Source organism: Varroa destructor, unplaced genomic scaffold, assembly GCF_002443255.2.
Source record: "Varroa destructor unplaced genomic scaffold, Vdes_3.0 BEIS01000001.1, whole genome shotgun sequence".
NCBI classification, from domain to species: domain Eukaryota; kingdom Metazoa; phylum Arthropoda; class Arachnida; order Mesostigmata; family Varroidae; genus Varroa; species Varroa destructor.
The window spans coordinates 38,948,620-38,976,394 of record NW_019211454.1 but is presented as its reverse complement, the minus strand read 5'-3'; the positions used below and the strand labels follow the sequence as shown (position 1 = coordinate 38,976,394).

The 27,775-nt window shown below is 40.1% G+C and overlaps 1 protein-coding gene and 2 long non-coding RNA genes across 6 annotated transcripts; 1 reads left to right on the top strand and 2 right to left on the bottom strand.

Annotated features, from left to right (window-relative positions):
* Positions 1–122: 122 nt before the first annotated feature.
* LOC111242912 (uncharacterized) lies at positions 123–9,990 on the bottom strand. 4 transcript variants are annotated; one of them, XM_022787854.2, is made up of 5 exons: positions 9,746–9,990; positions 9,237–9,295; positions 7,603–7,909; positions 1,949–2,192; positions 123–422 (listed from the first exon to the last, which is right to left on the bottom strand). In XM_022787854.2, the coding sequence occupies exons 3-5, from the start codon at positions 7,803–7,805 to the stop codon at positions 276–278; spliced, it is 594 nt and encodes a 197-aa protein (XP_022643589.1). In that variant the 5' UTR covers positions 7,806–7,909; positions 9,237–9,295; positions 9,746–9,990; the 3' UTR covers positions 123–275. The 4 variants fall into 4 exon arrangements, with proteins under 4 accessions (XP_022643589.1, XP_022643590.1, XP_022643588.1 ...); XM_022787855.2 differs by lacking the exon at positions 9,237–9,295 and having other exon boundaries at positions 9,808–9,990; XM_022787853.2 differs by lacking the exon at positions 9,237–9,295 and having other exon boundaries at positions 9,812–9,989.
* A 4,503-nt stretch (positions 9,991–14,493) lies between these two features.
* On the top strand, positions 14,494–19,477 carry LOC147758618 (uncharacterized). The gene is made up of 3 exons (XR_015319566.1): positions 14,494–14,886; positions 16,075–16,196; positions 18,749–19,477. It is a non-coding gene; the product is annotated as an uncharacterized LOC147758618 (long non-coding RNA).
* LOC147758617 (uncharacterized) lies at positions 16,976–26,752 on the bottom strand. The gene is made up of 2 exons (XR_015319565.1): positions 19,703–26,752; positions 16,976–19,310 (listed from the first exon to the last, which is right to left on the bottom strand). It is a non-coding gene; the product is annotated as an uncharacterized LOC147758617 (long non-coding RNA).
* Between the last annotated feature and the right edge of the window lie 1,023 nt (positions 26,753–27,775).

Below are 27,775 nucleotides of genomic sequence, written 5' to 3'. Positions count from 1 at the left end.
CATTTAGGTTTATGCATTGATAATTATATAAGTTAACAAATTGTACATCTATGTGTACCTTATAAAATCAAGTACAAATTTCATTGTGCATTCAGTAATATCAAAAGTAAAATTTACACGTATATTTGTTCATTTTTATTTATTTCAACCTGTAATTCGTGTAGCTAGTTGAAACGAGTAATTTTTATTTCCAATTGAGAGTTCCATATAAAGGATAAAAATATTTCAATTTCATTAGCCTATTGGTATGAAAAAGTCTTATAATTATGTGACTTTTAGAGCAGACTGCTTTTTCCGACGATGTTTCCGTATTTCTCAAGCATTTTAGCGTATTCGTCCGCCGATGGTACTGATCTCATTTGTGAATGGCGAAGAACCAGGGACGGTACGTTCGAGTAGTGCATTTTTGAAAATGGTGATACCTGAAACAGGAGGTCATATTAGTTTTAAGCAATTAGTGAAAAAAACTCCCATTGGAAATTTCAAATCGCTAGGATTTGTGGAAAACTATTCGTATTGTTAATTAAGCGCCTGCCCTCCACATTCCTACGCTCCCTTTTCTTCAGGTCACACAGTCTAATACAAATACTGTTTTCGTTTTGTTATATTAGAGTCCTACCCATGCCATTGAGCTCGCAAAGAGCATGATTGGATTACCTTGATATACCGAGGCCACGAACCTCTATTCTTCATAGGTTGACGACAGAGTTTTGCTTAAGGCTAATTTACCAGCTAGTATAGTTGTATTTATTAGCCTAATCCATTCAAATTCAGCGTCCTAACAGGCCATCCTATATGACAAGCAAAGCATTTGAGTCTCATACGAATACTGAAAGTATATAGGTCAAGATTAAAGTGCTCTATTTCAATACTTTAAACATTCCCAAGCAGGGACTATTTTATTGGTAATTAAAAAGAGCCAAATAAGCCGAAATTGAGATTAAGGAAAATAACTTAGCGATTCGTCAAAAACTGGCAAGTCCGAATAGAAGCCATAATAAGTATCATCGTAGTGTTTAAAATGAACAGCCACAGAGGAACTAATTTCAGCGTAACAGGCTTCACAATAAAAACAACCTAACTTACTATTCTTGTAGCGGGTGTTTCGGGCGGCCATATTTATATCAGCGCTCGCGTATGTGATACAAATTGTATATATTTATACAGTATTTATGTGATTCGTATATGCAGTGTACGGATATTATTCATACTTTTCGCTGGCTAAAGGGATTCTATATTCGATCACATCCACAGGAATCGGGACCATTTTCCAGTCGTCCCATCCATAGGACTACGTCAATAAGTGAAGGCAATATAGAAAAGAAGGTTTGCATAGCGTGATTTTACGATGTGATTTTCCAGAGTGGAAGGAGCTGGGTGATCTATCAAGGCGTCGAGGCCTGTATACGTAAATCAATTCAGTGATTCTGCGAGATCGGTCTATTACGTGAGCTTGCACGCTTTACAACGAACCCTCTGTGCCGAAAAAAGGCCGCCAGACGTTTGTGTTTTGCAACGATTTCATAGCATTTTCCTAATCTCAGTCCAGAGTATGAACTGAGGAATGAATGAACAGGCACCATAGTAAACCAACGCGAGTTTTGTTTCGAAATAGTTAAAGCATAGAAGAATAGAATTATAAAAAAGACAATTCCGGCAGTATCTACCCGAATTCAGCAGTTATAACGATGTCTTATCATTTGAATTCTGTAACCTTAGATTGATGCTGACGTCGTGCATAATTTACTGGTAGTTCAAAATGATAAGTCATCTATTTAATGAGAATAGGTATAAATAGACGAAATATTTGGCAATTCCTTAGCTCTGTGTTTATATCTACAAGAAAAAAAAGTTCTTTTTTAAGAACCTGCCAGCTTTGTTACAATGGGGGAAACACCGAAGCATTCTAATGGCGAGTGGATTTATAAAGCACGATACGCTAAAGTACCTTATCCTGAGAATCGTCGACGTCTATTTCATCATCCAAAACAGCCGTATAGACCTTTTTCAACTGCATCTCTTTGAGTTTTTGAGCAATCTCGTCAGCCTCGAGGTCAATGTCATCATAGACGGTACAACGAGTAGATGGGGCATGTATTGAAAGCGGCATCGCGGACCTAGCGTACTCCGATCTAGGGCAGCTTAGACTCGCTTCCGAGCCCGCTGGACTTATCGTTCCTGTAGCAAAATTCCTGCAATCCAGTAGTAAATGTTTAGCGTGTCTTTTATGTAAGTCAGTTTAAATTACTTACAAACTGAACAATACGTTTGCGTGGATCAGGGGCATGCACATCGAATAGATCCGGTCTTATAACACTTGGTACCTTTTTGATGTAGAGATGGATATTTGCGGGAGTACAGGCGCATACCTGGCCACATTTGGCCGTGGTGCTTTTTCTGTGCATAAATAATGTTGTAGTTTGCGAGCAAAAGATTTCCGCACACGTGTGTCGAATGCGCTTATCGAAAGCCCTTCTAGAGAAATCTATAGCGTCGTGTTGCGTTCGTCAGTTGTTGAATTAAGCAAATGCAATATGTTTACTATCAGCAATTGTGCATACGTCGTCCTACTAAAAAGCCTTGTGGTCGCCTCTGCTTCTATTGGAACGCCTAATGGCTGTACGATCAATATCAAGATAACACAGGGGCCGCTGAAATACGGAACTTGAAATAGCCGTCTGGCCGCAAGTTCGTCCGGTGCATGCCAAACGAGTTTGCAATTTACTTGCAGTTGATCTGCTGCCCGTGCTTTTATTGTCTAGAATATGAGTTTCGTTTCGTATAGAACGAAGATTTAGCGATAACTTCATTAAATGAGAAATGCACGGCCTGTTGATATTGGTTAACGATATTATTAGGTAATTAGCAGAACAATTGCTGCGGAGGTAAGGAAACCGAGCGCCGCTTATTACAGCGAAAGCAGTGGGGCATTCAATGTATTTTTGATTATTTTGCAAGGACGCTAGTTGCTTGGATACGTTCTAGGGTTTTACTGACTCTGCAGTTCGTTTCTATATATGAACATGTATGTATGGGCTCAGCACCAAAATGCTTTACTTTTATACAGTCTGTTTCGTAACCGTAGAAAGGAAGACAAGGTCAAAAATGAGTATAATCAAATTTAGAACTTACTACGTAAGTATTGTGGTGCCAGAAAAGGGTCGTATACAAACGGGCAATGTAAAACGCTAAATACGTCACAAAGTCAGTATAAAGTCGTGACCCTACAGAGTTGCGTTCGAACAGGTGAGTGAACTCCCGAAGCCGGACGCATTGCATTAATCTGCCAGATCCCCCTAGAAACACCGAAAGTTTAGTGCAATATGTTGCATGAGTTTTTTTTTTGTACCTAATGGATATTAGGCAACTTTATGCAGGAACAAAGGTCTCTTAAGGGCTTAGAAAAATTCGTTCACTGCATGAAGGTTTTCGCTGAGCTCTTTGAACAAAAACTTCTAAACCGTAGAGCAATAGTCTTTAGTTTTACCAATGGTAATTACGTAGCCAGCCGCATTTGGTACTAGAGAGAAGAGCAACTGGTGAGTTAACCTAAACATGAACACACCCTAACATAGAAATGTAGTAAACAAAAGCATGCGCAGCAAACTGGGGTTACGCTGTAAGAAGCTTGGCCAGCGCAAGCAAATAGGAGGTAACGTACTGACTCGTTATATACTTGCCAAGCTAAACGATTCACTTCATCGCTTTGCACCACCGTCAGAGCTGCCGGTGCTCGGTTGCTCAAAGTCAGAGTTGCAACTGGGAAACTGCAGTGTTCGTCAGCGATTGGTTTTATCCGCGTTTTAAAGATTGCCTATACACATCTTCCTAATCCTGTTATGGGTTGATGCCAACCCGTTGCCATAAGTGCTTCATAATGCTGCGCATACAGATGCATGTAACGTGTTTAAATCGAAGATGCGAAAAAGATTTCCCGGCAAAGTATCGTCTTACCTAACGGAGGATTGCGGATATCACGGAGATACAGGCAAGAATCTCTGTAATTTCATCTGAGAGAAACGGTTGCTGAGGTCGCATCGGCTTCAATTCGCATGTAAGGAATCACTTGAAAAAGTAAAGGAATCCATCAAACAGTTGTGGGTGTCCCACAACGCTTACGTCATTCGTTTTTAAAGATTGACTTGGGGCAACCGAAATCAAACGTTCCCGGGACCGGTAAACAAAGGCAACTGTTGCGTCTTACTAAGTTCGTTAACTTGTGCGAGAGAAGCGCTAAAAGTCTGCTACAACTGTAGTAAGCGACGAATCTTAAAAGTTCGCGGGGGAATAAATAAAGCTATAGTCGGCTAGCCCGTTATTGGGATAAAATGTTCCGCGAAGGATCTTATTGAGTGGAACTGTCTTAGGGTTGAGGACGTCAGGAGAAAACGGTGGACGGAGCCTTATTTTAGTTTTATGATCATGTGACTGGACAGCCGCGTCGATATTTCTGATTGCCTACTCCTGAAAAGTCTGTTAAGCTAGGAATAAAACCCTATTGTACTTCCGGATGGTGTATCAGGGTATCGGTTGAACGTGTTAGAACATGTATATTGGATAGTATAATCGATTTTGTGCGGGATGTGCTTCGTAAAGGACTGTAATTCTTAAGCATTTTAAGCGATATCGATATAATAAGTACACGATCATATATTCTAACGTGAAGGCTAGGTTAGAATAAATGGCAGATTGATTATTTATGGTGATTGGGTCATTAGTTTCATCTATAGGATGAACCATGGGTCACCGGACTGTTTGAAAAGGTTCTTTAACAGAAGAGAGGCAAATGATTAGAATGAACAGTTTTTTTTTCAGCTGTGTAGCTAAATATTATGTTTATATCTGTATAACATAATATCAGTCAATAAAACCAGTCGAATTGCCACATTGCTCAGTATCTCAGATATATACTGACGCTATCACATTATAACACAGTATTATAGCAACTTGCAATTACGTAATAAACTCATATTTATCGATCAAATACGTTATATTTATGAACTTTGTCAAGTTTCCACAACGAAAACAGGTCGAGAGATAACCGTTTCGGTTTATTCATATATACCCTTAAACGCTAGTTCATATATACCTAAAGCGTTAATAGACAATTTAGAGAAACGTTACTCTATCTAGACTGCACTGTACGGACAAGCTGAAAACGTCGTAAATTTTCCTTTGTTGTTGAAATTTTACCTGCCTGAAGAGTGCTGCGTTCTATGCAAGGATCTGAAGCCCTAGAGAACTTGAAGAATCTATATATATACAGATCTAGATATGTTAGTTCTAAGCCGAGTTCCTCCTGCAGGCCCTACGCTGTAACAATATAAGAAACTTGAAGTGCTCCCCATAACTTCTATCAACTGTTTCGGCGAACACGAAGGCCCGTTTAAACGCAGTTGTTGTAAATAGGATTTAAAGCTGTGTAGTCGTCGTACCACAGGGCAGCTACTGTCTACACTCACGGTCTTGTCGGCCCGCGTGTTGGCCAGTTCACAGGTGCAATTCAGCAATTCCTACTTCTAGGATATTTGTTGAAAACTGAACTTTAGTTGGTGCGACAGGAGACCGTTGGTTCATGGGATATGACTTACTTTCAGAACCTCCGCAAACTTATAATCCAGCCTGTAGCTTCTATCTAGCTGATTAAGGGTACATAAAAATATCTTTCATGTAAATGAATGCACGAAAAAAAGAAGGTATAGTATACTGAGCTCGGTTATTGTTATCATAATTTGACAATTGGTCAGTAACGAAGCTGTGGGACGGGTGCGCGCACTGATACAAAAATTAGTAGCATTCCCTGTAGAACGTATAGAAAAATACCAGAAATTCCATCGTACCAAATGTTCAGGCTCCCTATAAGTTCGATGTAGTTTATCCAGATCCATAGAACACACATAGTAAAAGAGGCGCGTCTACTAATATATTGTCTTCGAGTCAGAAACGCAAGACAGTTGTACGACGGAAGACTTCATCACGCAATTTTACGAGAAAGATCATGTTGATTTATACAACCCACGATAGGTAAAGAAACGCTATGGCGAGGAAAAGTTGTAGGGATAATTTCTTTATTGTGATGAGCATTAGAAGTTCCGGGTCTTCTGACTCCTCAAGTTTTCGCGGTAGCGTAGGAAGTTAGAAACTCTATTGCATCGATAGGATCAGATTTCTGCTACATACATTGATGAAATATACCTCTACCAGTACAGTCATTACATGAATGTTCATATTCTAACCCTAAAAAAACGAAAACTAATTTTTATAGAGAATGAACTGTAAAGCGTTTCCAGACCTCTCGTGTATATGCTATTTGCCCGAAAGAGCAAGATCAGCTTCTACTAAATGTTAGTCGTGTAATTCTGTTACGCAGTCGTATCAGAACCGTTTGCACATTAGACTTGTGAAGTAGAAACGCTACGTTTATACCAATACATATCCCCTCTTAATCATTCCAGCAACAAGTTCTGTCACTATCCTATACGTTATCCTGAAAAAATTTCATCCTTTGCCAGTGACCTCGAGCAGCATCGCAGTGGAGAACGGCTTATGTCACATTCTTGCGCCATATGTAAAAAATATGACGTTTTCAATTTTCTGCAACGTTGACGTTTGCAATTTTAAGAATTTTCGAGCTCAGTCAGAATTTGGCAGGAGTGGTATGTGATAACGCTATGATTTTTGCCAGAACTACTTGATCAGGTCAGTAGTCAAGCGACAAGTCCGTTCGTTTGGAATGTTCTTCGGTAAGGTTCACCATATCTGTTGCCATTTTTCCACCATTGTCTCTTCCTTCTGGGCTTCAGCTTGGGTTTTTTATATTTCTGTTTGCTACACCTTGAATGTACTAGAGCAATTATGGCGTTTATAGGTGTATAGCCCTTATATTGTCACGAACCCCTGCATTTTGAATGTCTTTGTTTTTCTTCTATCACATCACGACCTGCCCCCGTGTAGGTGTAGCATATAGTATGGTGGGCTCAGTCATGGTCGCTAAGAGCCTCTTTCTTGTTTTCTGGGGCATTCTTTCCTATCGACAAGATTTTGGTACACTATCCGCTACCTTCGGTACCTCCTTGGCCGCCCCCTTTACTATCCTCGTTGCCCTCTCTGCCATTTCGTTGATGCAGAAATCACAAGAATTCGATTAGCCATAACGCCTAAGCATTGGGTTAGCTCTTTGATTTCTATCTCTACTACGTTTCGTAAGAAGGAATTAGGTTTATGGTTTTCCTTTCCCCTTACCGCACACGTCTCCACACGTTGGATCATGTTCGCTAGACCGATCTGCTTTTTACTTTCTAAACTGTAGTCTCTGCGCGTTGTAACTAGAATATCTTTGCCGTCCGTGCTCGCTACCACTGGGGCTTCTTCTACAAGCGAAAAGCTTCGAAATATTATTTTAGGCCATGTTCCATAGCGAGCGCCAAGTACCAGGTTTTGATAATTTATCTTGTCCCGTAAGCGAAAGTCCTGTTGCTAAGGTCGAACGCGATCAACCCTTTAATGTGACAAAAAATTCTTTTCCGTTTCAGCGCATTTATCATCGCCTTTTATTTGTTAAGAATGATAAGGAAAAGCGAAGAAAAATTGTACGTAACTAACCTGAGAGGGCATTTGGGCACAACCGTATTGCTGACTGGTCGATAATTGTCATTGTGAAGCCCCGTACTCTCGGGTTCACGGTGACCATCATAGCGTACCCCTGTCACCGTTGTGGGTAAGGCTACGAAGTCCATAACGTCAGCGCGAATCCGCTCGCGTACCAAATCCCGACCTTCGTTCGCTCGAAAGCGGCACTTCCACATGCTGATAAAGTATGAGCTATAATCGCATCAACCTAAATACGATTTTAGCTGCTTATGATACAGGGAGTTGTTACTTAATCCTGTCGGATGAATCGCCTAGAACACTGCAAATTCACGCAAAAATAAAACGTATAAGTCAGCTTGGTTGAGTCAGTTTTTTTGCAAGAAAATGGAACGAGACAGGACTTGTTGATACGTCAGTGCAATCAAAAGATTCTATTTTCTACCCCATCGTTTTATAATTATCAGCAGGCCGAAGCTAAAACGCTTTGTGAACCCATTCGCTCTGATGCAACCATTGTTAGGCTATAAAATAGCTGTCAAAAATTAACAAAACGCTTCAAGATATTCTGCGCAATACTACCACTTGATTAACTACGGACCGCTTTTAGTCATTCACAAAGGAAGTAATATCTCGAGCTTAAGCAGTGTACGTGCATTATTTTTTGGACCATTTAGTTCATCGCTTCTAATGCTTTTACGTGACCGGTAATGATCAAAATGATAAATCGACCGCGCTGGTATCTTCCGAATGACGATGATTCAAGACTTTTCGTCGATGTCCAACGGTTCGTTTCTCACAGAATATCCCTGTGGGCCCCATCAAAGCCGTTTAAGGCTATGACGGTCACACGTGTGATCTGTGAGGCTGACTTTAATGAGAACTATGTGGCATTAAGATATTCTTCATTGGCATGTAACCTGCTGAGCGGCAATCTGAAAGATGTGTCGCTCTTTTATCTACAAAATACGGTCGTCTTTATATACGATCTATTTACGATATTTACGGTCGTCTCATAATAACTGGTAATCTCAAGAACTAAAAGTAAGACGTTCTTGTGGAATGTACTTGAATAGAGCGCTGCCAATCGAATGTATAACACCAAGAATAAGCTATCGTATTTTTCCAGTGGATCTCTTTTTGTTATCCATAGATGCAGGTCAACATTCGTCACACGGTAATGTTCCCGTGCAGGGCAAAAATCTATGATGAAATGCTGAGTATCCAGAGCGCGACACAACTAATTGGCGGAGCGTTAACAAATAGAATTGCTCTAAATATATTTTGTTTAAACATACTTATGACCGTGAACTGTATCACACACATCGGTAGTAAATATATATATATATATATATATCAACAATGAGTTTTGTTATAGGCCACATAGGCTTGAAACGTTTTATGTATGAAAATTATGCCGTAAAGATATTCCTTCGCGTACTGTCGTGTTCTTTGCTCTAATGATCTTCTCTTAGGTAGAAATAGTGACACAATAAAATATCTTTGGGTGCCTCCAAGGAGGATATTCTCTTGAAGTTGCTTAGCGCTCAAATCTGAAGTATGTCTACGTGAGTCTGCCTTGCCCAGTCAGATCAAATTTGAATACACAGACATCTGATGTTAAGGCGGAAGAGGGCATTGTACTTTACCTGATTCAGCCTCCTCCATAAAAACAACGCTGTAGCAAAATCACAACATTCGGTCCCGACTGAAAGTATCTTGCATTATGCATTAACCACTGTATTGTATTATAGGCCCGAAGATCTTCCTTCTTTTTATGGCCTAGTCACATTTTCTACTATTCCGGGAATTCTATACGGCTTCAATAGCTAGACATATCTTAACACACAGCTAATGTTCTATGTAGTTGAGGTTTCTATCATAATCCCAAAATATATGTCGCTGGGTCAAGGCCCCCTTCTACCACTCGTTCTATATAGTATTGACGCATAGTATCGGAACGCAAGTAGCGTACCAATACGGAGCGTGGAGAGCGCACAAACTCATATTAACACCGAATGCACTCACAATGTAAATGATCTCATCAGTCACTTAATTTACGTTTGACTACTTCCCATATTTAACTTTCCCATTGTTAATAAACACCTCTCCAACAAATCGTATCCTGTGCGATTCCATAGCTACCTAGGTGTCTTACTATAAGAGGTTGCAAATTCTACACATCGAGAAGTTGAAGGAGAAGACCAAACGCGATCTTACGCACAAAATACTTGCTTGGCCAGCGCCATGAAAGACTGGCGAGAAATGGGCTTATGTGACTGGCTAAACAAAACCGTTGAAATCGCTGTACGGAGTAGGCAGCTAGGCACATTTTACGAAAGGGAAAAAGTTGGCAACTCTGGCAGCAAGCGGAGAAAGTGCAGTCTGCTTCTCTTCTTCGATTATTATTGCTGTCTTCTTTACGGGTCTGGGTTTCGATGCGCTGCTGGAAGACAGGCGAGAGAATAGCAATGTCCTTAAAGAATATCAGAACACTAGTAAACATCGACAGGCAAAATATCCAGATATAAGAGGGAAACCAGAAACAGTAGGAATTGGCTCAGCCGTTATATATAAATGTATGCGCTTCATGTATGATTATAAGAAGAATGTATTGTTACAAATAAAACATAATAATTCATGTTGTAAAAATAAATATATAGGTCTACTAATCCTTTTCAGTCTGAGGGAAGTGTATATAGAGAGCCGCCAGATATGTCAAAAGAGTCACTGGTGCAGACGCTCGCAAATATGCCAGTGGGCAATTCCGATGCCATGAATAACTCACCGCGACCAGAACGGGCATTCGACTGAAGCTGCCAGGGGGCGTAACACACAGTACAATTTAGCCGCGTCACAACTCTCGAGTCGACGATCAAGCATAAATCCGGGTCCCGTTTACATGCAGGTAGACCACGAAATAAAGAGAAAGACAGGGTTGTTTGGGACAAAAGCTATATAGCTTACTGCATTTTTTCTAACAATAGAACGTTGACCTCGAATATTACTACTATTTCAGAATCCTTTACATACACATGAGTCATACATTTAGTTTGATTCGCGTAATTTAATTTTTTTTAATAAAGTTTTAGAAGGCAGATAGCTAGATCCTTTTTTTTCTATGTAAAACTCTTTTTTTACTTCTAACACAGTTTCGCCTGTCCTAAAGGGCCACATTCAAAGGTTTTATGAAGGTCGTTATATATATGTACATATGTTACCGCGGAGCTATATAAGGTATTGCATTTCAAGTATAAATGAAACTATCTATTACATAGAGGAATTAAAAGGAATAAGTGGCCCCAGAGGACAACTCAATTTAGCAAAGATGTGTTTGTGTGTTTAACGTCGAGTGAAATTAAGGCATTGAAGTTTGCACGAAGTTCTTTCAGATACTAATGTCGTTTCTCGTAGCTGTAAAAATAAGTCGCAGGCGGATTTTTGGAGAGACATTTTGACGATTTGCATCCAGACAGAGCGGTATTGCTGACGTATGCATCACGTGGTGCAGATCATGAATCAGAACTTGCTCCGAGCAATTACTTATACGAAAATTATGCATAACTACAATAGTTATAGAGGATTCATTATGGTCAGGGTAGGCTCGGAAAACGTTGTTACCGTTTTTGAACAAAATGCAATTGGTCGATGTGTTAGTCACTGAGCATTTGTAAGCTCGGCTTCACGGAGCAGCAAAACCAAAATTGACGATAGGTGTTATTAAAAGCATCGTCCTTTTTAGCTAAAATATGTTAATTAAATAAAAAAAAATATATTCATTTAAAAAAACATAATAGTCTTCCCTTTGGCTTTGCTGAGTGACCTGTTCGTATGAAATTACTAAGGGGCCCATACGGCCCCTTTTCTGACCTCTACAACCCCAACCTATTAGGATATATAGTTTATCGACATAGGCGTTTTTAAATGCGATTTCCTCGAAAGTCAATGAATAGTAGTTAGCCTATGTAAGCCACCTAATAGATAATACTTCGATGAATATATTGGTATAACTGTTTCTCTCCAACCGCACCAGTTATTCTTATCGACAGCGTCAAGCAAATGTTAGTCCAAATGGCGCCATGCTTTTCTATACGTGACAGTAAACAGTAATGCACTACGTTATAAGACGTGACGATTTACAGGTCGCGAGATGAGAGCATCCCCGTAAAAGATCCTACCGAAAATATTATGAACGGAATAGATTACTTGGCGTCGTACGAATAAATAAGGTCTAAAATTTATGAGGCTAAAACGGGTGGCTGTTGTGCGCTATTTCTGCATGTAGTTTACATCGTTAGATGCCATTATGCGAGACTCCACTGCTGGTGATGGAACAGCAAGTCTGGCTAAGGCTGCAGGAAGCAGAGAGCATCATTACCTGATGGCGAACATATACGTTGAGCCCCCAAATACCGATGACCTCACTGTTTATATCGTCTCATACCTCTCCCTGATTTTTTTCCATTTTTGCCTAGAGTAGCAGTGTGAAAAGGGCCGAAAACGACATATGGCATGCGGAGCTTCACCCGCAGCCGGACGTGCTGGGCGCTGGGCTCATGGGGCGATCTAACCACTTTAGCTATTCGATGCAAACATTATCTTGCTTCTTTCGTTAGCTCTGTTCGTTATCCTGCTGTGCGTTGCGGTAATGCCCTTTGTATAATGGCGTCAATGATGACGTTAGTGCGAAGCTGCCTCTCGCCTTAACCATAGGTCATATGGGCTATTTAGATTCTAGGAGCAAGGTACCTACGGAATGCTAGCTGCGTTGGCAAGAGGCGGTTTTATAAGCCGAAGCAAAGGCTAAACTTGGAGAATGCGGTACACATTGTTTGCCACATCCTTCGTCGCCATGTTCCTACGTCGTCGATTTATCTTGATTTCGTTCACCCATATAGAAATACGAGAAGCTCTACAAAAGGCGCCGTATCCGCTGCCACTGTCTTCTTCGGCTACGATAGCTTGCTTAGGCCTGTTATAGAGTGTAGACAAAGGCTAGCATATTGACCGCAAATGGCGTCACTATTGCCAACATTTCCCTATTGGCTAAATGCTCCTTTTCACTATAGCCTTTCGCTTCATAGAATTGCTGATCCTAGCGTCGTCCAGTTGCGTGACCGTTTGTCCAGCACTAATTTCTTTGCATAGAGTAACCCGCTAGCAGGGTTCGATTCCATTTCGTTGCACGCTACTACTTTTCGGGACAGTTTATTCCAGCCTCGATCCGCTAACCTACCAGACTTCCAGTAGCAAAATTTCGCCCAACTATATTCTTTAAGTTGCGTCAAATCATAATTTTCTTTCGGCTTTCAGTGTTTTCACTCAGTCATTTTATTAACACTCAGAACTTAGACAGTCATTCAGAATACACTAGTACTTGAGAAAGAACCTGAAGCAATGTAGACTAATTGTGTTACGGTTAAGCTTTGTAGATACTTATATGCAATATTTATATGTATTTGCAATCATTTATGTAGCCACAAGGTAATTAGGATATTGTTAGAGAATGTGATTCATCTCTACGGACGTATGCATACATAATACAACGCCTCTGTTCAATGGAGCACGATTGTGCACGCTTGGATTAGAACTTGAAACCAGCTCACTAACACTTGACATTTTAACCCTATCTCCAAGAAAGTTACCGTTGCTTTTCATTGGACATTTTTCAGGACACAAGAATATATTGCATATACTTTTTTAGGGAAAAATAATCTTGTAGTTTCCAACGGGTATTCGAAATCCCATAAACGCAAGGGAAGCCGTTTAGAAAAAATTAGCAGTGGGATAAATGCTCTATAGAGAGACACTTCCGGCCTTTTTGTCCTGAATAATTAAGCATATTAGCAACATTGGTCTTGGTTAGTACAATACAATATTGGGATGAGATTGCAAGATGCATGTATTATACAACCATGATATTCAGAAGCGCACAACTTGAATTTGCTCTGGCCTTTTCTTTTTCTTATATCAGCATACAGGCCAATTGGTATTACTGAGCTACCAAAACCTTGCCTTTAGACTGGTTTTATTGAATTTTTCAGCTTTAAGGCTATGCGGCCTAAATACTAGCTGCTTGATCTTATTCTTTTTTGGTTCTGTTGTGCAATAGAATTTTCGACGCTATCACGATATTCTTTGATACCCTAATGTGTCCCTAGCGAACCTAACGTTTAACGGATCAGCACAGCATATCTTGCTCAACTCACTTCGAAAGATCGGCCTCCTGTTACTGTACAAACGGTCTCCCACCTCTGCATTCCTGACCAGTCACCTGATAATTACCAACAGGCAGAGATAGATTAATGGATACAGCAGGAACAACCAGTGAGATTGGCAGTCAATACATACGCCCTCTTTCGTACAAAATAGGACAAACGTTGTTTTCGGCTTTTCTGCTCACTGTTCATATCTTGTCGATCGCGCAGGTCGACCATTCAGTGTGATGAATAATTGTTCTACAACGGCAACGACGACAAACACATCGACGTCTGCCCACAATAGCGTACAGACTGATCAGAGCAGGCAATGACTGTGCCACATGTGCAGTTGTAGTTGAGACAGATCTGCTAGTGGCAATGCATGAGGCCGGCAGGGGGGTCGGATGACGGGCCTAAACAAATCAAACGGTAACACAATGGATCGTCCATGGCCCACACACCGTTATTATTATTACTGCGGCACACATTATTGCGGCGACGATCGCGGACGCTGCGATGCATCCTGAAGACGATGGTGAACAAAAAAAACGGCGCCGCCTAAACCGAAGAGAGTCTCGAAATATCGCTCAAGCAGCTGGGCGAGCGTGGAAATGTACCGCCGGCGCGTTTATATAGCAACAAACACCCGTTCGAAAAGAACATGGATAAACAATCGATAAAAGAAGACAAGCGTGGAGTGGCAATGGGTTGGGCAAGCGAATGAACTCGAAGCGCCGTCGTAATAAGAGGCAATCCGTGAACTTTTCTGGGTTGCTGCCCTGGAAAAGCGAGTTGGTGCTCTCTGCTAACAGGGAAGAAGAAACAGACAGGGCAACGCCCAAAAGCCGATAAATATATTAATGGATTGCGATCCCTAGATGAATAGAGGACTAAATAATAGGTTAGATGGTACGTTTTGCTACTGTTGTTACCACTCTTATTGATATCCGTACTTCGCTTGGCTCGTAAACATAGTTAGTGCGCTCGGTAATAACGCGTAATGGACGACGAGATGAGAAAAGGGGCAGACGAGACGTCGGCTGGGAACAGAAGAAGCAGTGGAATGGGCAGAATCTTTGAAGGAGGAAACGTCGCATTGGTAAGTGGCATTTGTAAGAACGACCGCATTTTAGCTAAACACGAAGCACTCCTACAAACGTAAGCAATGCATGATTTTTAAGAAGTTCTCAGTAAAATGCAAAATGTGTTCATCCGAAGTTGATAGGTGCATGGTAAGGGAACTTAGGAGAGGTAAATTGTTAATTCATTGGGTTTAGAGCATCTTGCGGGGCCAACACTAAATTGCAATTTCAAAAGGATCAGTAATTGACACATAGGCCGTGTCGAGATTGTACTCTCCCAAGGCATTACGTTGTGTGATAGTTTCAGTTAGTGACAACTATTATTGCTAGTTAGTCCACCGAAGAAGAGCAATTCTAGTTTTGCAGTGTTTGGTTTAGGATATAACATATAGTACATAAGTGAGAGGCTAGTTAACATAGTAAGTAAGAGGCTACTGATGATAACTTACTAAAATTGAACTGATGACTGTTTCGTGAACTATCTTGAAATCAAATACGTTTAGATTTGCTTCGATAGCCTCAGACGATAGTGGTGCTCCCAAAAGGCATATTTTTCTATCAATCGTATAAAATGCATCCTACTGGTTAGAACGCACACCTAAATCACAGCAACGTTTTAAAACAGATCTAAAAGATTTCTATTAAATATACTTGTTATGACTTATTATCTGACGAAAGACAATTTTAAGAATATTCTAATAGAAAAAAAATTAAATCTGTGTTTAATATTTTAATAGAATTTAATATAACAACTCTTTGTATGAGTGCTCTAAGTTTTTGGCAAAATTCTGCCAATCATTTCATTAGGTCGGATTCCACTGGCGATCGTCCACTTTAGACAGGTATATTGTGTTTTTAGCTTGATCCTAATTGTTTTTAGTTGCAGTGCATTGAACATTGCTCAAGTTGTGTGTAATCTTATGTTGGGAAGATGCTAACGACGACCCGATACGAATCAAACCTGAGTCGGCCTTTAATGCGGTGCACGACGAAGCCTACATGAGCCTTTACTACTGTTGTGGGTGCCTGTCTACTTAATACCTAAATAGCATGCAAACACAGCGGTGAGCTGTTTAACCAAGGCTCCTTCCTAAGTCCATATCGTGACGAGGATAAATTTGTTTGTGCGCGTTCGAATAAGACTCGTATTAGTAATAGAGCACGGTCGATAAACAACTTTCAACTTGTAGATTCTACTGTTACAGGTTTTGCGGTTCAACACGTTATTTTGAAAAGAATGGATCTCAGGGCTTCTAGACGTATCCTGAAAATTTCATGCGACGAGATCAGCGGAATTACATCCGGTGAAATATCTGAATTTATCCAGGTACATTACAACTAGCAATCAAAGATACCGTTAAAGTATCATCGTCAAATGTGAATTTGGAACCTATATCAGCTCCGCTTGGCTGCACCTACATCGAAGGGGGTCCATTTGTTGTCGCGCGCTTCACGAGCTCTCGCCTCAACAAGTCATCAGCGGGGTTACTGTCACATACACAACGCGTACTAGCAATGACCATATTCTATATTTAATTTTTTCAGTCTAACATAGTTGAGAATCTAACAATCGTTGTGATTTCATCTCATTTACCGATTAGGCCAGGTCGTTACGGCATTTATATATATTATATGTACGGCATTAATATTTAAGTTACTCGTAGACGCTGAACAAGCAAACGAAGGTGATAATGGATTAAGTTTTGACAATGCGGATTACGATAAAGGATAGTATAATATTGAGAATATACCGAAGTGATTGTTTCCTCAGTTTTTCTCCGCTTAATTACACGTACGTATACGTGGTTTTATGAGTAGGAATAGTCCAAGACGCAGCGCGTGAACCTTCAATAATTAGCTGATAAAGTAAGCTGCCGAATCTCTCAGAACCACAAGAAGGTATTCGAGTTCTTAGTCGAAATCAAAACTAAGAATAGGACAGAGGTGAAATGGCGAGCATACGACATTGTATAACTGAACTATACAAATTGAATTTTAAAGCCTCTAAATAATTTTTTTTCTCTAAATAATGTTTTCATAAAAACTCCTAAAAAGAACAAATGCTGCTGGATCTCTGAAGCACGGCAATAAAATCACAACCTCGAGTAAGCAAACTGTTCAGAAAAATTTTATTTTGCCCCATGTAAAACTTTTCAATTTTTAAAGGAAAAAAAATATCAAGTAAGTCAAACTCCAGAACAATTTTCAATAAAAAAAAAAGCTCCGTTTTTAATACCGTACCTAGTATTATACCAAGTCTATCGTTACATTCGTTGTTTTTGCCTTTTATCAACCGAGGATCACTAGAGGGAAAGCTATATACGTTTACAAAGTGTAAGTCTGTAGTCTTGTAACCCTCGAATGGGGGAAACCCAAAATGTGGGGCAGTAAAAAGCCTCGTCTTATATATATTATTCATTGTTGTCCTAAATGTGCTACCTTATGCGCAAGAGATAAATTTCGGTATGTTTCTAATATAGCCGTTTTTCTTATCGTCTAGTCAATAAGCGATTTTGGTGCCACTGCAACATTTACTTTCCATTTTATTGCCCGAATCAATACAAACAATTCAGTCCAGTACTTTGATATATAATACTAGCTTCCGTTATTTTACTATTCAAAATACTGAATTTGGATCCTTCCCAACGATTAATTAACGATTAATTTAACCGGAGTATTCCTACTGCTGTAGAGTTTGGCTGCTTTATTTTTAACGGCATCTCGAAGTTCTTAAACCCGCACTGAGAGTACCACGTGGCACGAAACGAAAAAACAGCGTCATAATTCCTACGTCCACACCTGCGCTTTATGACAATGCCGATACACATATGGGTGAGTCCATTGATGCTTCCGAATATTCTGACTGCGTTCAAGTAAGCTTAGGAGCGCTATAGGACAGACAATATACGTTCACCAAAAACATGCACAACACTAAGAAAACAAAGTGATCTGTACGGTAATAAACATATTTGTTTATTACCGTACAGATCACTATACAATTGAATACGTTTGTCATGATTGCGCACTTTTCAACAAAGCAGACTTGGCCTGAAAACACAGCAGAAAATCAATGTAAAATTTATTAAAGTACTAGTTACGGACTTTACGGGTTTTAGAGTACTAGTACGGACTGCTGTAATTTCAGTGCGTTTAAGGTCTCCTTCCTAGCAATTTCTAGGACGATGTACATTAAGGGGTCAAGTTCACTTCTGAATTGTTTTAAATTACTCGCAATGTTCGAGGAGATTGAGTTTGTTGTGCAAGAGCAATGTCCTATCCTCAGACAACTACGATATCAGTCTGCCTGAATATTTACTAGAAAATTATACACAATTAAAGCACGCGACTTCAAACGATTTCGTCAACTTAAATTTAATTCAAAGTGTACTTCATTTGTGAAGAGGTGATTAGGCCTAGCAATGAGTATTCGCTCGATTATTGAATCCATTTGAAATATTTCTAATAATTATTTTGTTTTACCATTCGAATAATCCTTTCGAGATTCGAGGTCCGAGCCTTCAACTTTCTAAATACGCAGTAGCGATGTTTACAAATACATACGGTGTTATTATTATCAGCTACGATTTTCATAGCTGTCAACGCGCTATTATATAAACAGAATCAAGTAAATGACTATCATTTATGCTGACGAATGAGCTATATTCAATTAGTACTGACTTTGAAATATTAAGCCGCTTGCGCAGCGCTTAAATTCAAATAGTCAGTCTCGAAATAACTTGCTCGAAAGCGGTCGACGCCAAAGACTCGCTTTCTAGCCTTTGTATCCTTCAAGAAAAATGACTCAGCGTTGCTTTCCGCTTCAGCTCATTCATGTACTTCATGGGTTCTTTTTGAACGTGTTATAACCCGATCTTGCAGGCGTCCTTCAACTATGCTCAGCTACTACACGAGGTAATCCGCTGGAATTGCAGCTGTCCTTAAGGTCTTGCCAAAGCTCAGAGTTATTTGGTCAACTTTCATTCGTGTCGCCTTTTTAAAAAGAGAAGGAGCAGTAAAAGTAGAGATAAAAATTGATTACGTTGAGTCGACGTCCAGGCTGTCGTTTTCGGCTACCCGGCGCGTCGCTAGCAAGCATCGATCCACACGGACGGAACTGCTGAGAGCTGACGAATAGCTCAGAGTTTGCCATTGCCAACTTTCTGCTACTTAACTTGCTTGCACTTTGCTACCAACGCAGAGCGCATCTTGCTCATGCCACCACTATAGCTGCTCCTGCTGGAAAAACGGAAGTTCATTACAACGATGTGCGCGATGTCGAGGAGGCATCGTCTTTCTTCATCGTTGACTCCCGCGGTCCTACAGGAGAGCTCGGTACCTTTGTTCAGAGAGCTATTATATTGTTATGCTAGATGAAGCATCTTATGTAGAGAGCACATTCTGGCCATCAGAAATGACGCCACATTGGATCGACGATAGGACGCTGGGAAATGAAAGAGACAAAGAAAAACAAAATAGAACTGCCAGATCAATTTGTTTTGTTAAACTTACATTATCAATTAATTTAATGTGGTGTTGTAACACCACGATTCTAATATTTACCCTAATTCAATAAATAAGCGCCTGTAATAGATAGCGTAATGAAAATCCTACACCGTAGATGTAATTAACTAGATGTTTTCTGTTACGTACCTTGGTGTCTTCCTATAACCCACCCGTCATCCTCAGCAAAAACGTTACTCTATTTTATAGATGTTGGATACAGACGAATATACTCATACCTGTTTCATTGCGTACTAAAGTCCTGTCTGAAACTAAATAAATACTACCGTAACAAAAAGACACATGATTGCATTTCTGCATTCTCACTCTTACCTCTCAATTTAAACGTCTATACATCTCTGTTTAATTGTCATTGCCAGATAGTTCCTTTACTCCAGCGCTCACGTTCTACTCCGGCATGGTTGATACTTCTACACATTCTTATTGCTTCATATCGAGATCAATAATCCTTTTTCACTGTAATCTTCCGCTGAGTAAGTCCGCTAGCAACTGACTGATATGGTAAACTATAGTTCTTTCGTACAAGAAAAAATAGCAATAATGGCGGTAGCTGTAAACACACCCTGTCTGTTCTTGCATAGCTTTTCCTCATTATGCTATATCTCAGTCGATCGCTCTGTCTTTGCCTTGTGTTTTGTTCAACCTAGGCGTCTGACGCGACAGAGCTAGCGGACGCAGTTCTTGTAACTATAATTCACTTTGGCCACACAGGCTAAACGGCCTCCAGTAATCAGCGGCTGCTCTTTTGAAACAAATCCCATGACACGGCGGCAAAATCGTGTCATTGCGCAAATCACCACAGAACTGTAATGATTTCATAGAGCGTCTGTGATTTCCCTTGGGCTGGCTAACTGGCAAGCGGGTACAAAATGAATCAAATGTCTTTTCCACAGATACGGTGAGCAAAATACGTTGAAAAGACAATTCGGCTGACAGCATATTGGCAAAGACCCGTAAGTAAGTAAAGATACCCCTCCCGTAAGAGAGATGGCGAGAACCAAGGACAGGCAGATAAAACTCCTATCGAGGGAAAGAAAGCCCAGTTTCGCGACTACGAAGGGAAAATCTAGTTAATTAAAAAATAAATTTCTAGTTTCTTACCGAAAGGAAATAAAAAAAGAAAGCAAAAAGGCGGACGTATACATGAAAACGTCCAAATAATAATCAGAAAGAATTTCGCCACCTGTATAGCCATGTTCTTGCCATTCTCTACGTTCCCTATGCAGCACGTGAATGCATGAACGGAGGACGAAAAAAATACTACTCTTTAAGCACTGATTGAAACATTTTGGGGCTGGCCGGCACCTAGATTATTACGTCTAAAATTCTGGTCGGTCCACAGGTCAACGCAGGCAATGTTATCAAATATGATGATAGTCTCGTTACGACTGTCACCCTCGAATCTAGATTGATGCGCTTTCTTAGAACCGTCTGAGCGTAACATTAACTACATGGTCAAAGACGCTGAGAAATATCTGAAATGTTAGTCTCAGTATACTATCTATCTAGAAGAATCCCGTTGTTTTTGTATATATGACGTAATCGGAAAGCGTTATTCAGTAAATGCAGGTTCTATTGTAGCCCACTTAAGATGAATTTTGTATAACATATTTACGGTCTGTTATTATGAACACTCTTAAGCCGTGACCATGGTATTGTAAACCCCTGGTGCCGCAAAAACCTATTAATGAGATTAGGAGAGCGTCCAGTCTGACAGATGTTTGGCTTTTTGTTACGACCTGCATCGGGTTTATTGGAGTTTTTTTTTTGAGTTTTATTCTCCTTGGAGTTTCTTATTGTCATTGTACTGTATATTCTATATTTTTACATATTGCATTACCATGGCGTTATAACATTTACATTCGATATAACCATACCACAAAGCATTACCTTTCTTATTACGCGGCTGACCCCTCCAGGCAGTTGATGTAATTTTTTTTAAGTGTAGGTCGCGTGTGCAAAATAAAATGGATGCTTTTTATTGAAACATGTATAATTTTATTTTCCGTCTAGCAGCCTGCGCCGAACGCCTTTAGTTAAGACAGATGTCCTGTAACAGCGAATTGCGGTCACTGCCGACCTCACGGCTGAACTGCAGTCCATTAAATAAGCGAATATGACAAGTCTGTAGTTTGTTTGTCCCAGAGCTACTTCGATGGTAGAGTTTTAAAAACCAGTCTGCTTTGGCATAACAATGAATAATAGCACAGCCTGCAGGGAATAGCGTCAATTCTTTCTTAAGCCCCACCAAACAGCGTCTTACCCGATGCAATCTGAAGTATTATCACGAGAAGCTAACACCAATGGTACTATTCCGTACCTTCGGACGCTTATGCCCTCCTGTGCTTATACGCATACTGCTTTCAAATCGGTGTCACATGTGTGCTTCGTAGAGATCTAGTGAGCGGAACTCTGTTTATGTAAGTTTTCAAAATTAGTGACTACCACGTCCCCAGATAACCTCGAGTCCTTATATAGGGATCATATCATAATCAGACTCTACCTATTCTCGACATTATAGCTGCAGAGTACTTGTGTACTGTAATTTGCGTCTCAAAATTGCGTTCTTGTTCCCCACACTTCCTCGCTCGATTGCGTTCTTCCGCTTTACCTTTAATTTATAGCCCTTTGCTGTATCACTGAATTTATTCCCCCGTTGTTTTGGGCCATGTGCGGTGTGATCACTTCTGGGCATTACGCGCGCCCATGCTGTTTCGCTCAATATCTGCCCTCCTTCATTCTCGTTCTAGTCATTTGTGATTGCTGGAGAGCCCTACAGCCTATTCCCCTTCCATTTTCTATCCGTAATGTAGTCTCCTTCGTTTGTTCATATCCGCGTTCCACCTCTGCTCCGTTCTTAGCATAAGCAAAACGCCACAACGCAAGGAAACATCACGCAGCTCTACTGCGAACTTCCTTCAGCAATGACGCCTACATGTAGATGTGTTCCGTTATCTTTCATGACACCTCCTACCGGTTTTTGCGCTTCCCTCGTTGAGTAAAAAAAAAGCTGCTTCTCTGGCCAGTTTTAGTCTTGCTGCCATCCGCTGACTGTTTGATGCACTCGCGTTGGCCGGCTGCGACTGCTTGCAACATGCGATGGCTCAATTTAATCGAGTTGACACAAGTGATTAAAAAATTCGTCATTTTTCGTCACTGTACAGCAACAGCTATTACACGTCATGTGCCCCCCTTTTTTCCTCGGTCTAGCCTAGCCTATCGAACGTACAATAAACCTGGTGAAGACAAACACACTGAGAACACCCTCGCTTGGGGACTTACAGAATAAGACTTAGTCTAGCGACCTCCAACGGGATGGACTTGAGTCTTTAAAAAACAATTCGACAAACAATAAATTCGTTATATTTGGTTGACCCGGTTGAACGGTTTTACTCGGACTATTTGGGATGGTTTCCATTCTAACATATCAACTAAGTGCTGACGTTTAACAAAAATTCTCCAGTTTTACTTAGGCGGTCGTGCTCGGATTTGTCGCATATATTAGTGCCTTCTCCATGGATGAATGCAATGTCAGAGCAGATTTAAAAAATGTTCATGTCCTGCAGCATATTTTCGCACACCTTAATCAATTCTATAACGATGCTATAGAACCGAAAACACCATTGTAGATTGCCTAGAATATCCATGTCGAAGGGAAGTGCTCTTACATTCTAATAAATCTAGCACCTGCTATTATAGTATACTAATGCTTTTCCAGAAAAACACCTATTTGGTCGTAGTGAATTACAGTAGTAATCAACAGTAAATTATACTGTTTGGCCCTGAGTTAGTTATTTTCTACAGAAAAGCATATTATGATTTTACCCCTAATGGTCATCGATAGTAGTAAAAAAAGAAAAGCCAAAATCCAGAGTACGTTCATGCTGTATTGTTATCGTATCAAACCCATATCGCCAGTATGCTATTCTGCATCTTTTGCTCATACGTTAGATACAAATGAACAGCGATTTCCAAGTTGCTTCCTTAAACCTTTGCCTATAACTGTGCTTCTTCAATTCGTTTCACCAGTAGAAAATCGTTTATATTGTCTACCTAAGCCATTGCACATCACGATTACCTACCAGTTATCTTTCTGAGATCCTATACGGTCGTAAGGCAAAGCTGATAAACGTCTTTCGAGAAGCTCATGTTGTCAAGGGGCCAGATGCACGAAGCATGAGGTTAACCTGCTTAGCAGTTTTCAGCGACTTTCGACGCCCTTTTCAGTTCGAGATCCTCACTGTCAAAGATCGTAAGCATGCTCTAGTCTGCGCAGGGCCGTTCAAACACCCTCAGCTCTCAGCAAGAGCAGACGTCGTGCTATCGTGTGTGTATGTATCTCCTAGAGTGGGCAGCGGGCTGGTGGCAGCGACGTTGCTCAGTGTATATTTTCGCGCAATACGCCAGGGCAAGTAACGCAGTCCTGGTTCCCCTTCGGTTACAACCGATAAAGGTCCGGTATCTACTCTTTCCTCTTAATTACTGAGGCGCTCCATTAGTAAGTACGCACGTTATGTACGCACAGAGAAAAGGGGTGGCCCAAAAAATAACCACAGAAAAGAGAAGAATGCATATTTCCACAGATGTGCAGTAGCTGTGTGGACCGCAATAAAAGCTGAAGTGGCTGTAATTGAAGTACTATTTATAACAAGTACTTGAGCTGGGAACGAAAGCCTTGTAAATGAGAAAGCGGAACATGAGGATGTTTGGTCGATACGTTAGCTGAAACTTATGGTATGCCGATAAGACCGGAACATTACTTGGTTACGCTAGTAGCCTCTGTGTTAACTTCATCATAACCTTTTCGTATACCTATGATCGGTCATGACTAAACACAAAAAGATCCGAATGTACCTCTTACTCTTAACAAAGTAACTATTTCAAGAGCTGACTTACTTAGTTTTTATAAACTTAAATACAAGTTGCTTATATGGTGCATGAAAAATATTACTTCCGAATTTCGTTAGAACAAGGTATGCAGTCTACAATAGCAGCGTCAAAATTTCAAGAAGTGCTATACTTACTGTCATATTTATGTAACCTTTTAAGTATATTTAAAGAGTTAAGAATGAATCGCAGCCAAAAAGACCCGATGCTATGCCGGCCGGTGCGGCCCGGTGAAATTATATGTACTCATGTAACAAACGTCGCTAAAGAAATAGCAAATAATTGCGATAAAAAATTTTGCAACTTATTGTTTTTTTAATGCTTTATATGAGGGTCCAATGTACGATTTGCGTTATTGAAAATTTTGAAGGTTATGTAGCTCATTAGACGACTTTATTAAACGCAAAGATTTGTCGATGAGGTTCTTTTTCGATGGTAACTCTAGGACGACTTCCGTAACTCCTTTGCACACCGAGAAGGTGTGCTTAATCACCTTGTGCATCTCATTTTTTGTACTCGCTATGCGAATACTTAGGCTGGGACAGGGTCCGGAACACGGATGTACAGACTAAGCCTCTGAAGAACTAGAAATTGATCGCAGCGGAACCAGAATAGCTTCATCGGACCCACAGCCACAGTGAAAGACCTGCACTGGGACCCCAGCTAATACTCAACGACTGTTTGTATATGAGTTCATTGAAAATTTATCAAAATGGCGCAAAAAGCCTTTTTAAAAAATAAGTACCTCGAGTCCCGTAGAAAGCATCTAAGGGTCGATTCTCTGTTGAACCATTGGTTTGTTATTAATTGTAGGCTGTAACACAAAATATATGCACACCGAATTTGTTAATGACCTCTTGATGGCTCTTCGACGAATTTATCTCAACGAACATCAAGTTTTTTTAACTTTAATTTACTAGCACGAATAAATAAATAATCAAAGCAAGAGATGACTTGGTTGAACAGAGTACTTCTCAAAAACGTATTTGTGTATTTATTGAAAGCACATTCAACGACTTTCTATCGACGTCAATGGTCATAAAAGATGCGACAAATTTACGGGTAAACCCAGTAAATGGCTACTGTTACTTTTTTTCCTTTATTATGAGCATTTGTACGGAATGACTGTGTTGCCTGTCACTCGTTGACAAACTTGACGAACATTGAGGCCAGTTAACGGAAGGCAAAGAACAGCGAGGCTTTCTGGCTTTTATTAGAAAAGAGTGAGACATAGGAGGGGGGCCAAGCGTAGTACGATAAGTACTCCCGAAATGAAGCAGATGGCTGTGTCCGTCCTAGAAAGTCAAATACTCTTAATGGTCTGAGCGTAAGACTAAAGCATGGGAACTGCCGACACAGATGGAGATAGAAAGTTGTCTCTACACAGATAACTTTCGCGCGTATTGGGTTATTTCGATCATCGAGGAAAATGGGTTGTGATACGGAAGAAGACACTATAGCACGGGTACGCTTTTTGGCCGAAGATGGACGGGGTGCGAGATGTTCATGCGAACCACCGAACACTGAATATCTAATATGTACGTTACGAAAGAATAATTGATGGCTGATACTGAAAGTACAGAAGCAGAGTGTAGATCTACTTCTACCGATGCCAGCATAGCCTGATGATGCGCGGGGCTGTATATATTTATCAAAAAATCAGATATATCAAATCAATGTTACTGCAACATCTAGCGTCTATCTGTCTAGTTGTATTCTGAATTAGGTTGACTTGTAGCGTACACGCAACGAATTTCACCTCTGTAAGAGTTCTGTGTATAAATGTATATATATGTGTGTAGGAGTGTCTATTCATTCAGCTATTAGTCTTCTTCCGTTCTCTAGTTCTGAAATATTTACTATATATAGTGATAAAAAACAGTCATTGTGTATATTAAGACACTTACCGTATATGTTATATGAATTATAAAATAGGTACAGAACGCTTATGATTAAGCTAGCTTTAGTGGTAGATAATAGAACTGATTTTATTTGGAGACCTGTGCAACATTGCAGCACTGTATATTCCGATTACTACTACGATAGATCCTGCTAATTTTAGGACGATGCTGCGAAGTATCTCACCTTAACTGCTGACAGAAGATCGTATAAAAATTGGTTGTACAAAACCGTTTCCATCCTCCTCCTCTACAGGCCGATAAAAGGTTCAAAGGCTATGTATACAGTCACTGGGAGCACGCCTGATCAATATACAAACTAGTTAATCAGCTACAGAATACATGTATCGAACAAGCAAGTTGTGTCTAAACACTTTTCACTATCATAAATTTTGTAGCATAATTGTCTATTAAAAATATATCCGTTGGCTACATTTTACAAAATAAACAGTATCCTTTTTTATTGTTAGGTTGTCCTGTCGTCTCAAAGAATTCTTCGCCTACCTACTTGAAAACTTTAGTTTCTATTAATAAAGGTCAAGTCGGACACTTAAACAAATTAAAATAAAAATTAATTAAAAGGATATTAAAAAGGCGGACTAGTTCTGAAAATGGTAGGCACTTTATCACAGAATCTTAACTGTGGTTCCAGACCGACCAAAGTTCGTGGGCGGCTTGTCAGACGACTTCCTCGACCCGCTCGGGCTTCCGAGTTTCCTTTGTTTCATGTACACTCGAAGCCTGGGGTCGATTCTGGAGTAGTCGACTCTCAGCTAGATTAATTAATTAATTGAAAATTGGTCTGCATGCTTGCTATCAAAAGCCTGGAGTACACATACGTAAATTGCTTAAATGTGAAATCGATTATTAAACTTCAAAAAACAAGTTTATGTAGAAATTACGTTAGTGAAGTGGCAAAGAGTTCAATTACTGGGTTAAGCAGCAAAATATGAGCTATTACTGGTAAATGTAAAACTGGCTTAGCTTTGGTATATCATTATTTATAATAGAACACTTTAAAATATGGCCTTTTGCAAAAGTTGCAAAAATACATTGTTTTGCATTTATACGTACTAATTTACTGTTCTGGCGACCGAATACCTATTATTCGAAATGCAAGAAACGTTGGTCTTGTGTTTAAAGTAACGTTATTTTATAGCCGTGGAATGTCTTACTTCATTTTTTTACTCTTTTTCAGATGGATACGTACCTTTTAGGATTTAAGAGCCTTTGCTTAAATATTATCACTCGGGTTTTCAGTGCACAACTTGCAGTGAGCCATAACAAATAAAAATTTCATCCATATTCGTCGGAACTACAGCGGCGGAGATAGCCCGCCGTATAGATGTTGTGATCGGGGAAGAGTCGTTGGCAAAAAAGTCTACAGAGAAAATATTAAATTTAAATATCGACTATAGTTTCATGACTCTGATTATCGATTGAAGCTGCAATATAGTTGTTAACCACTAGAGGAGATGATAAACAAAATCTGCCTTAGGCAGTCACGATTCGCGTACACAACTAAACCACTTCTATCAAAGGAAAAGGCTCAACCTCGGTTGAAGGCCCTTCATTGTCCACCATACTCAGCATATATTGT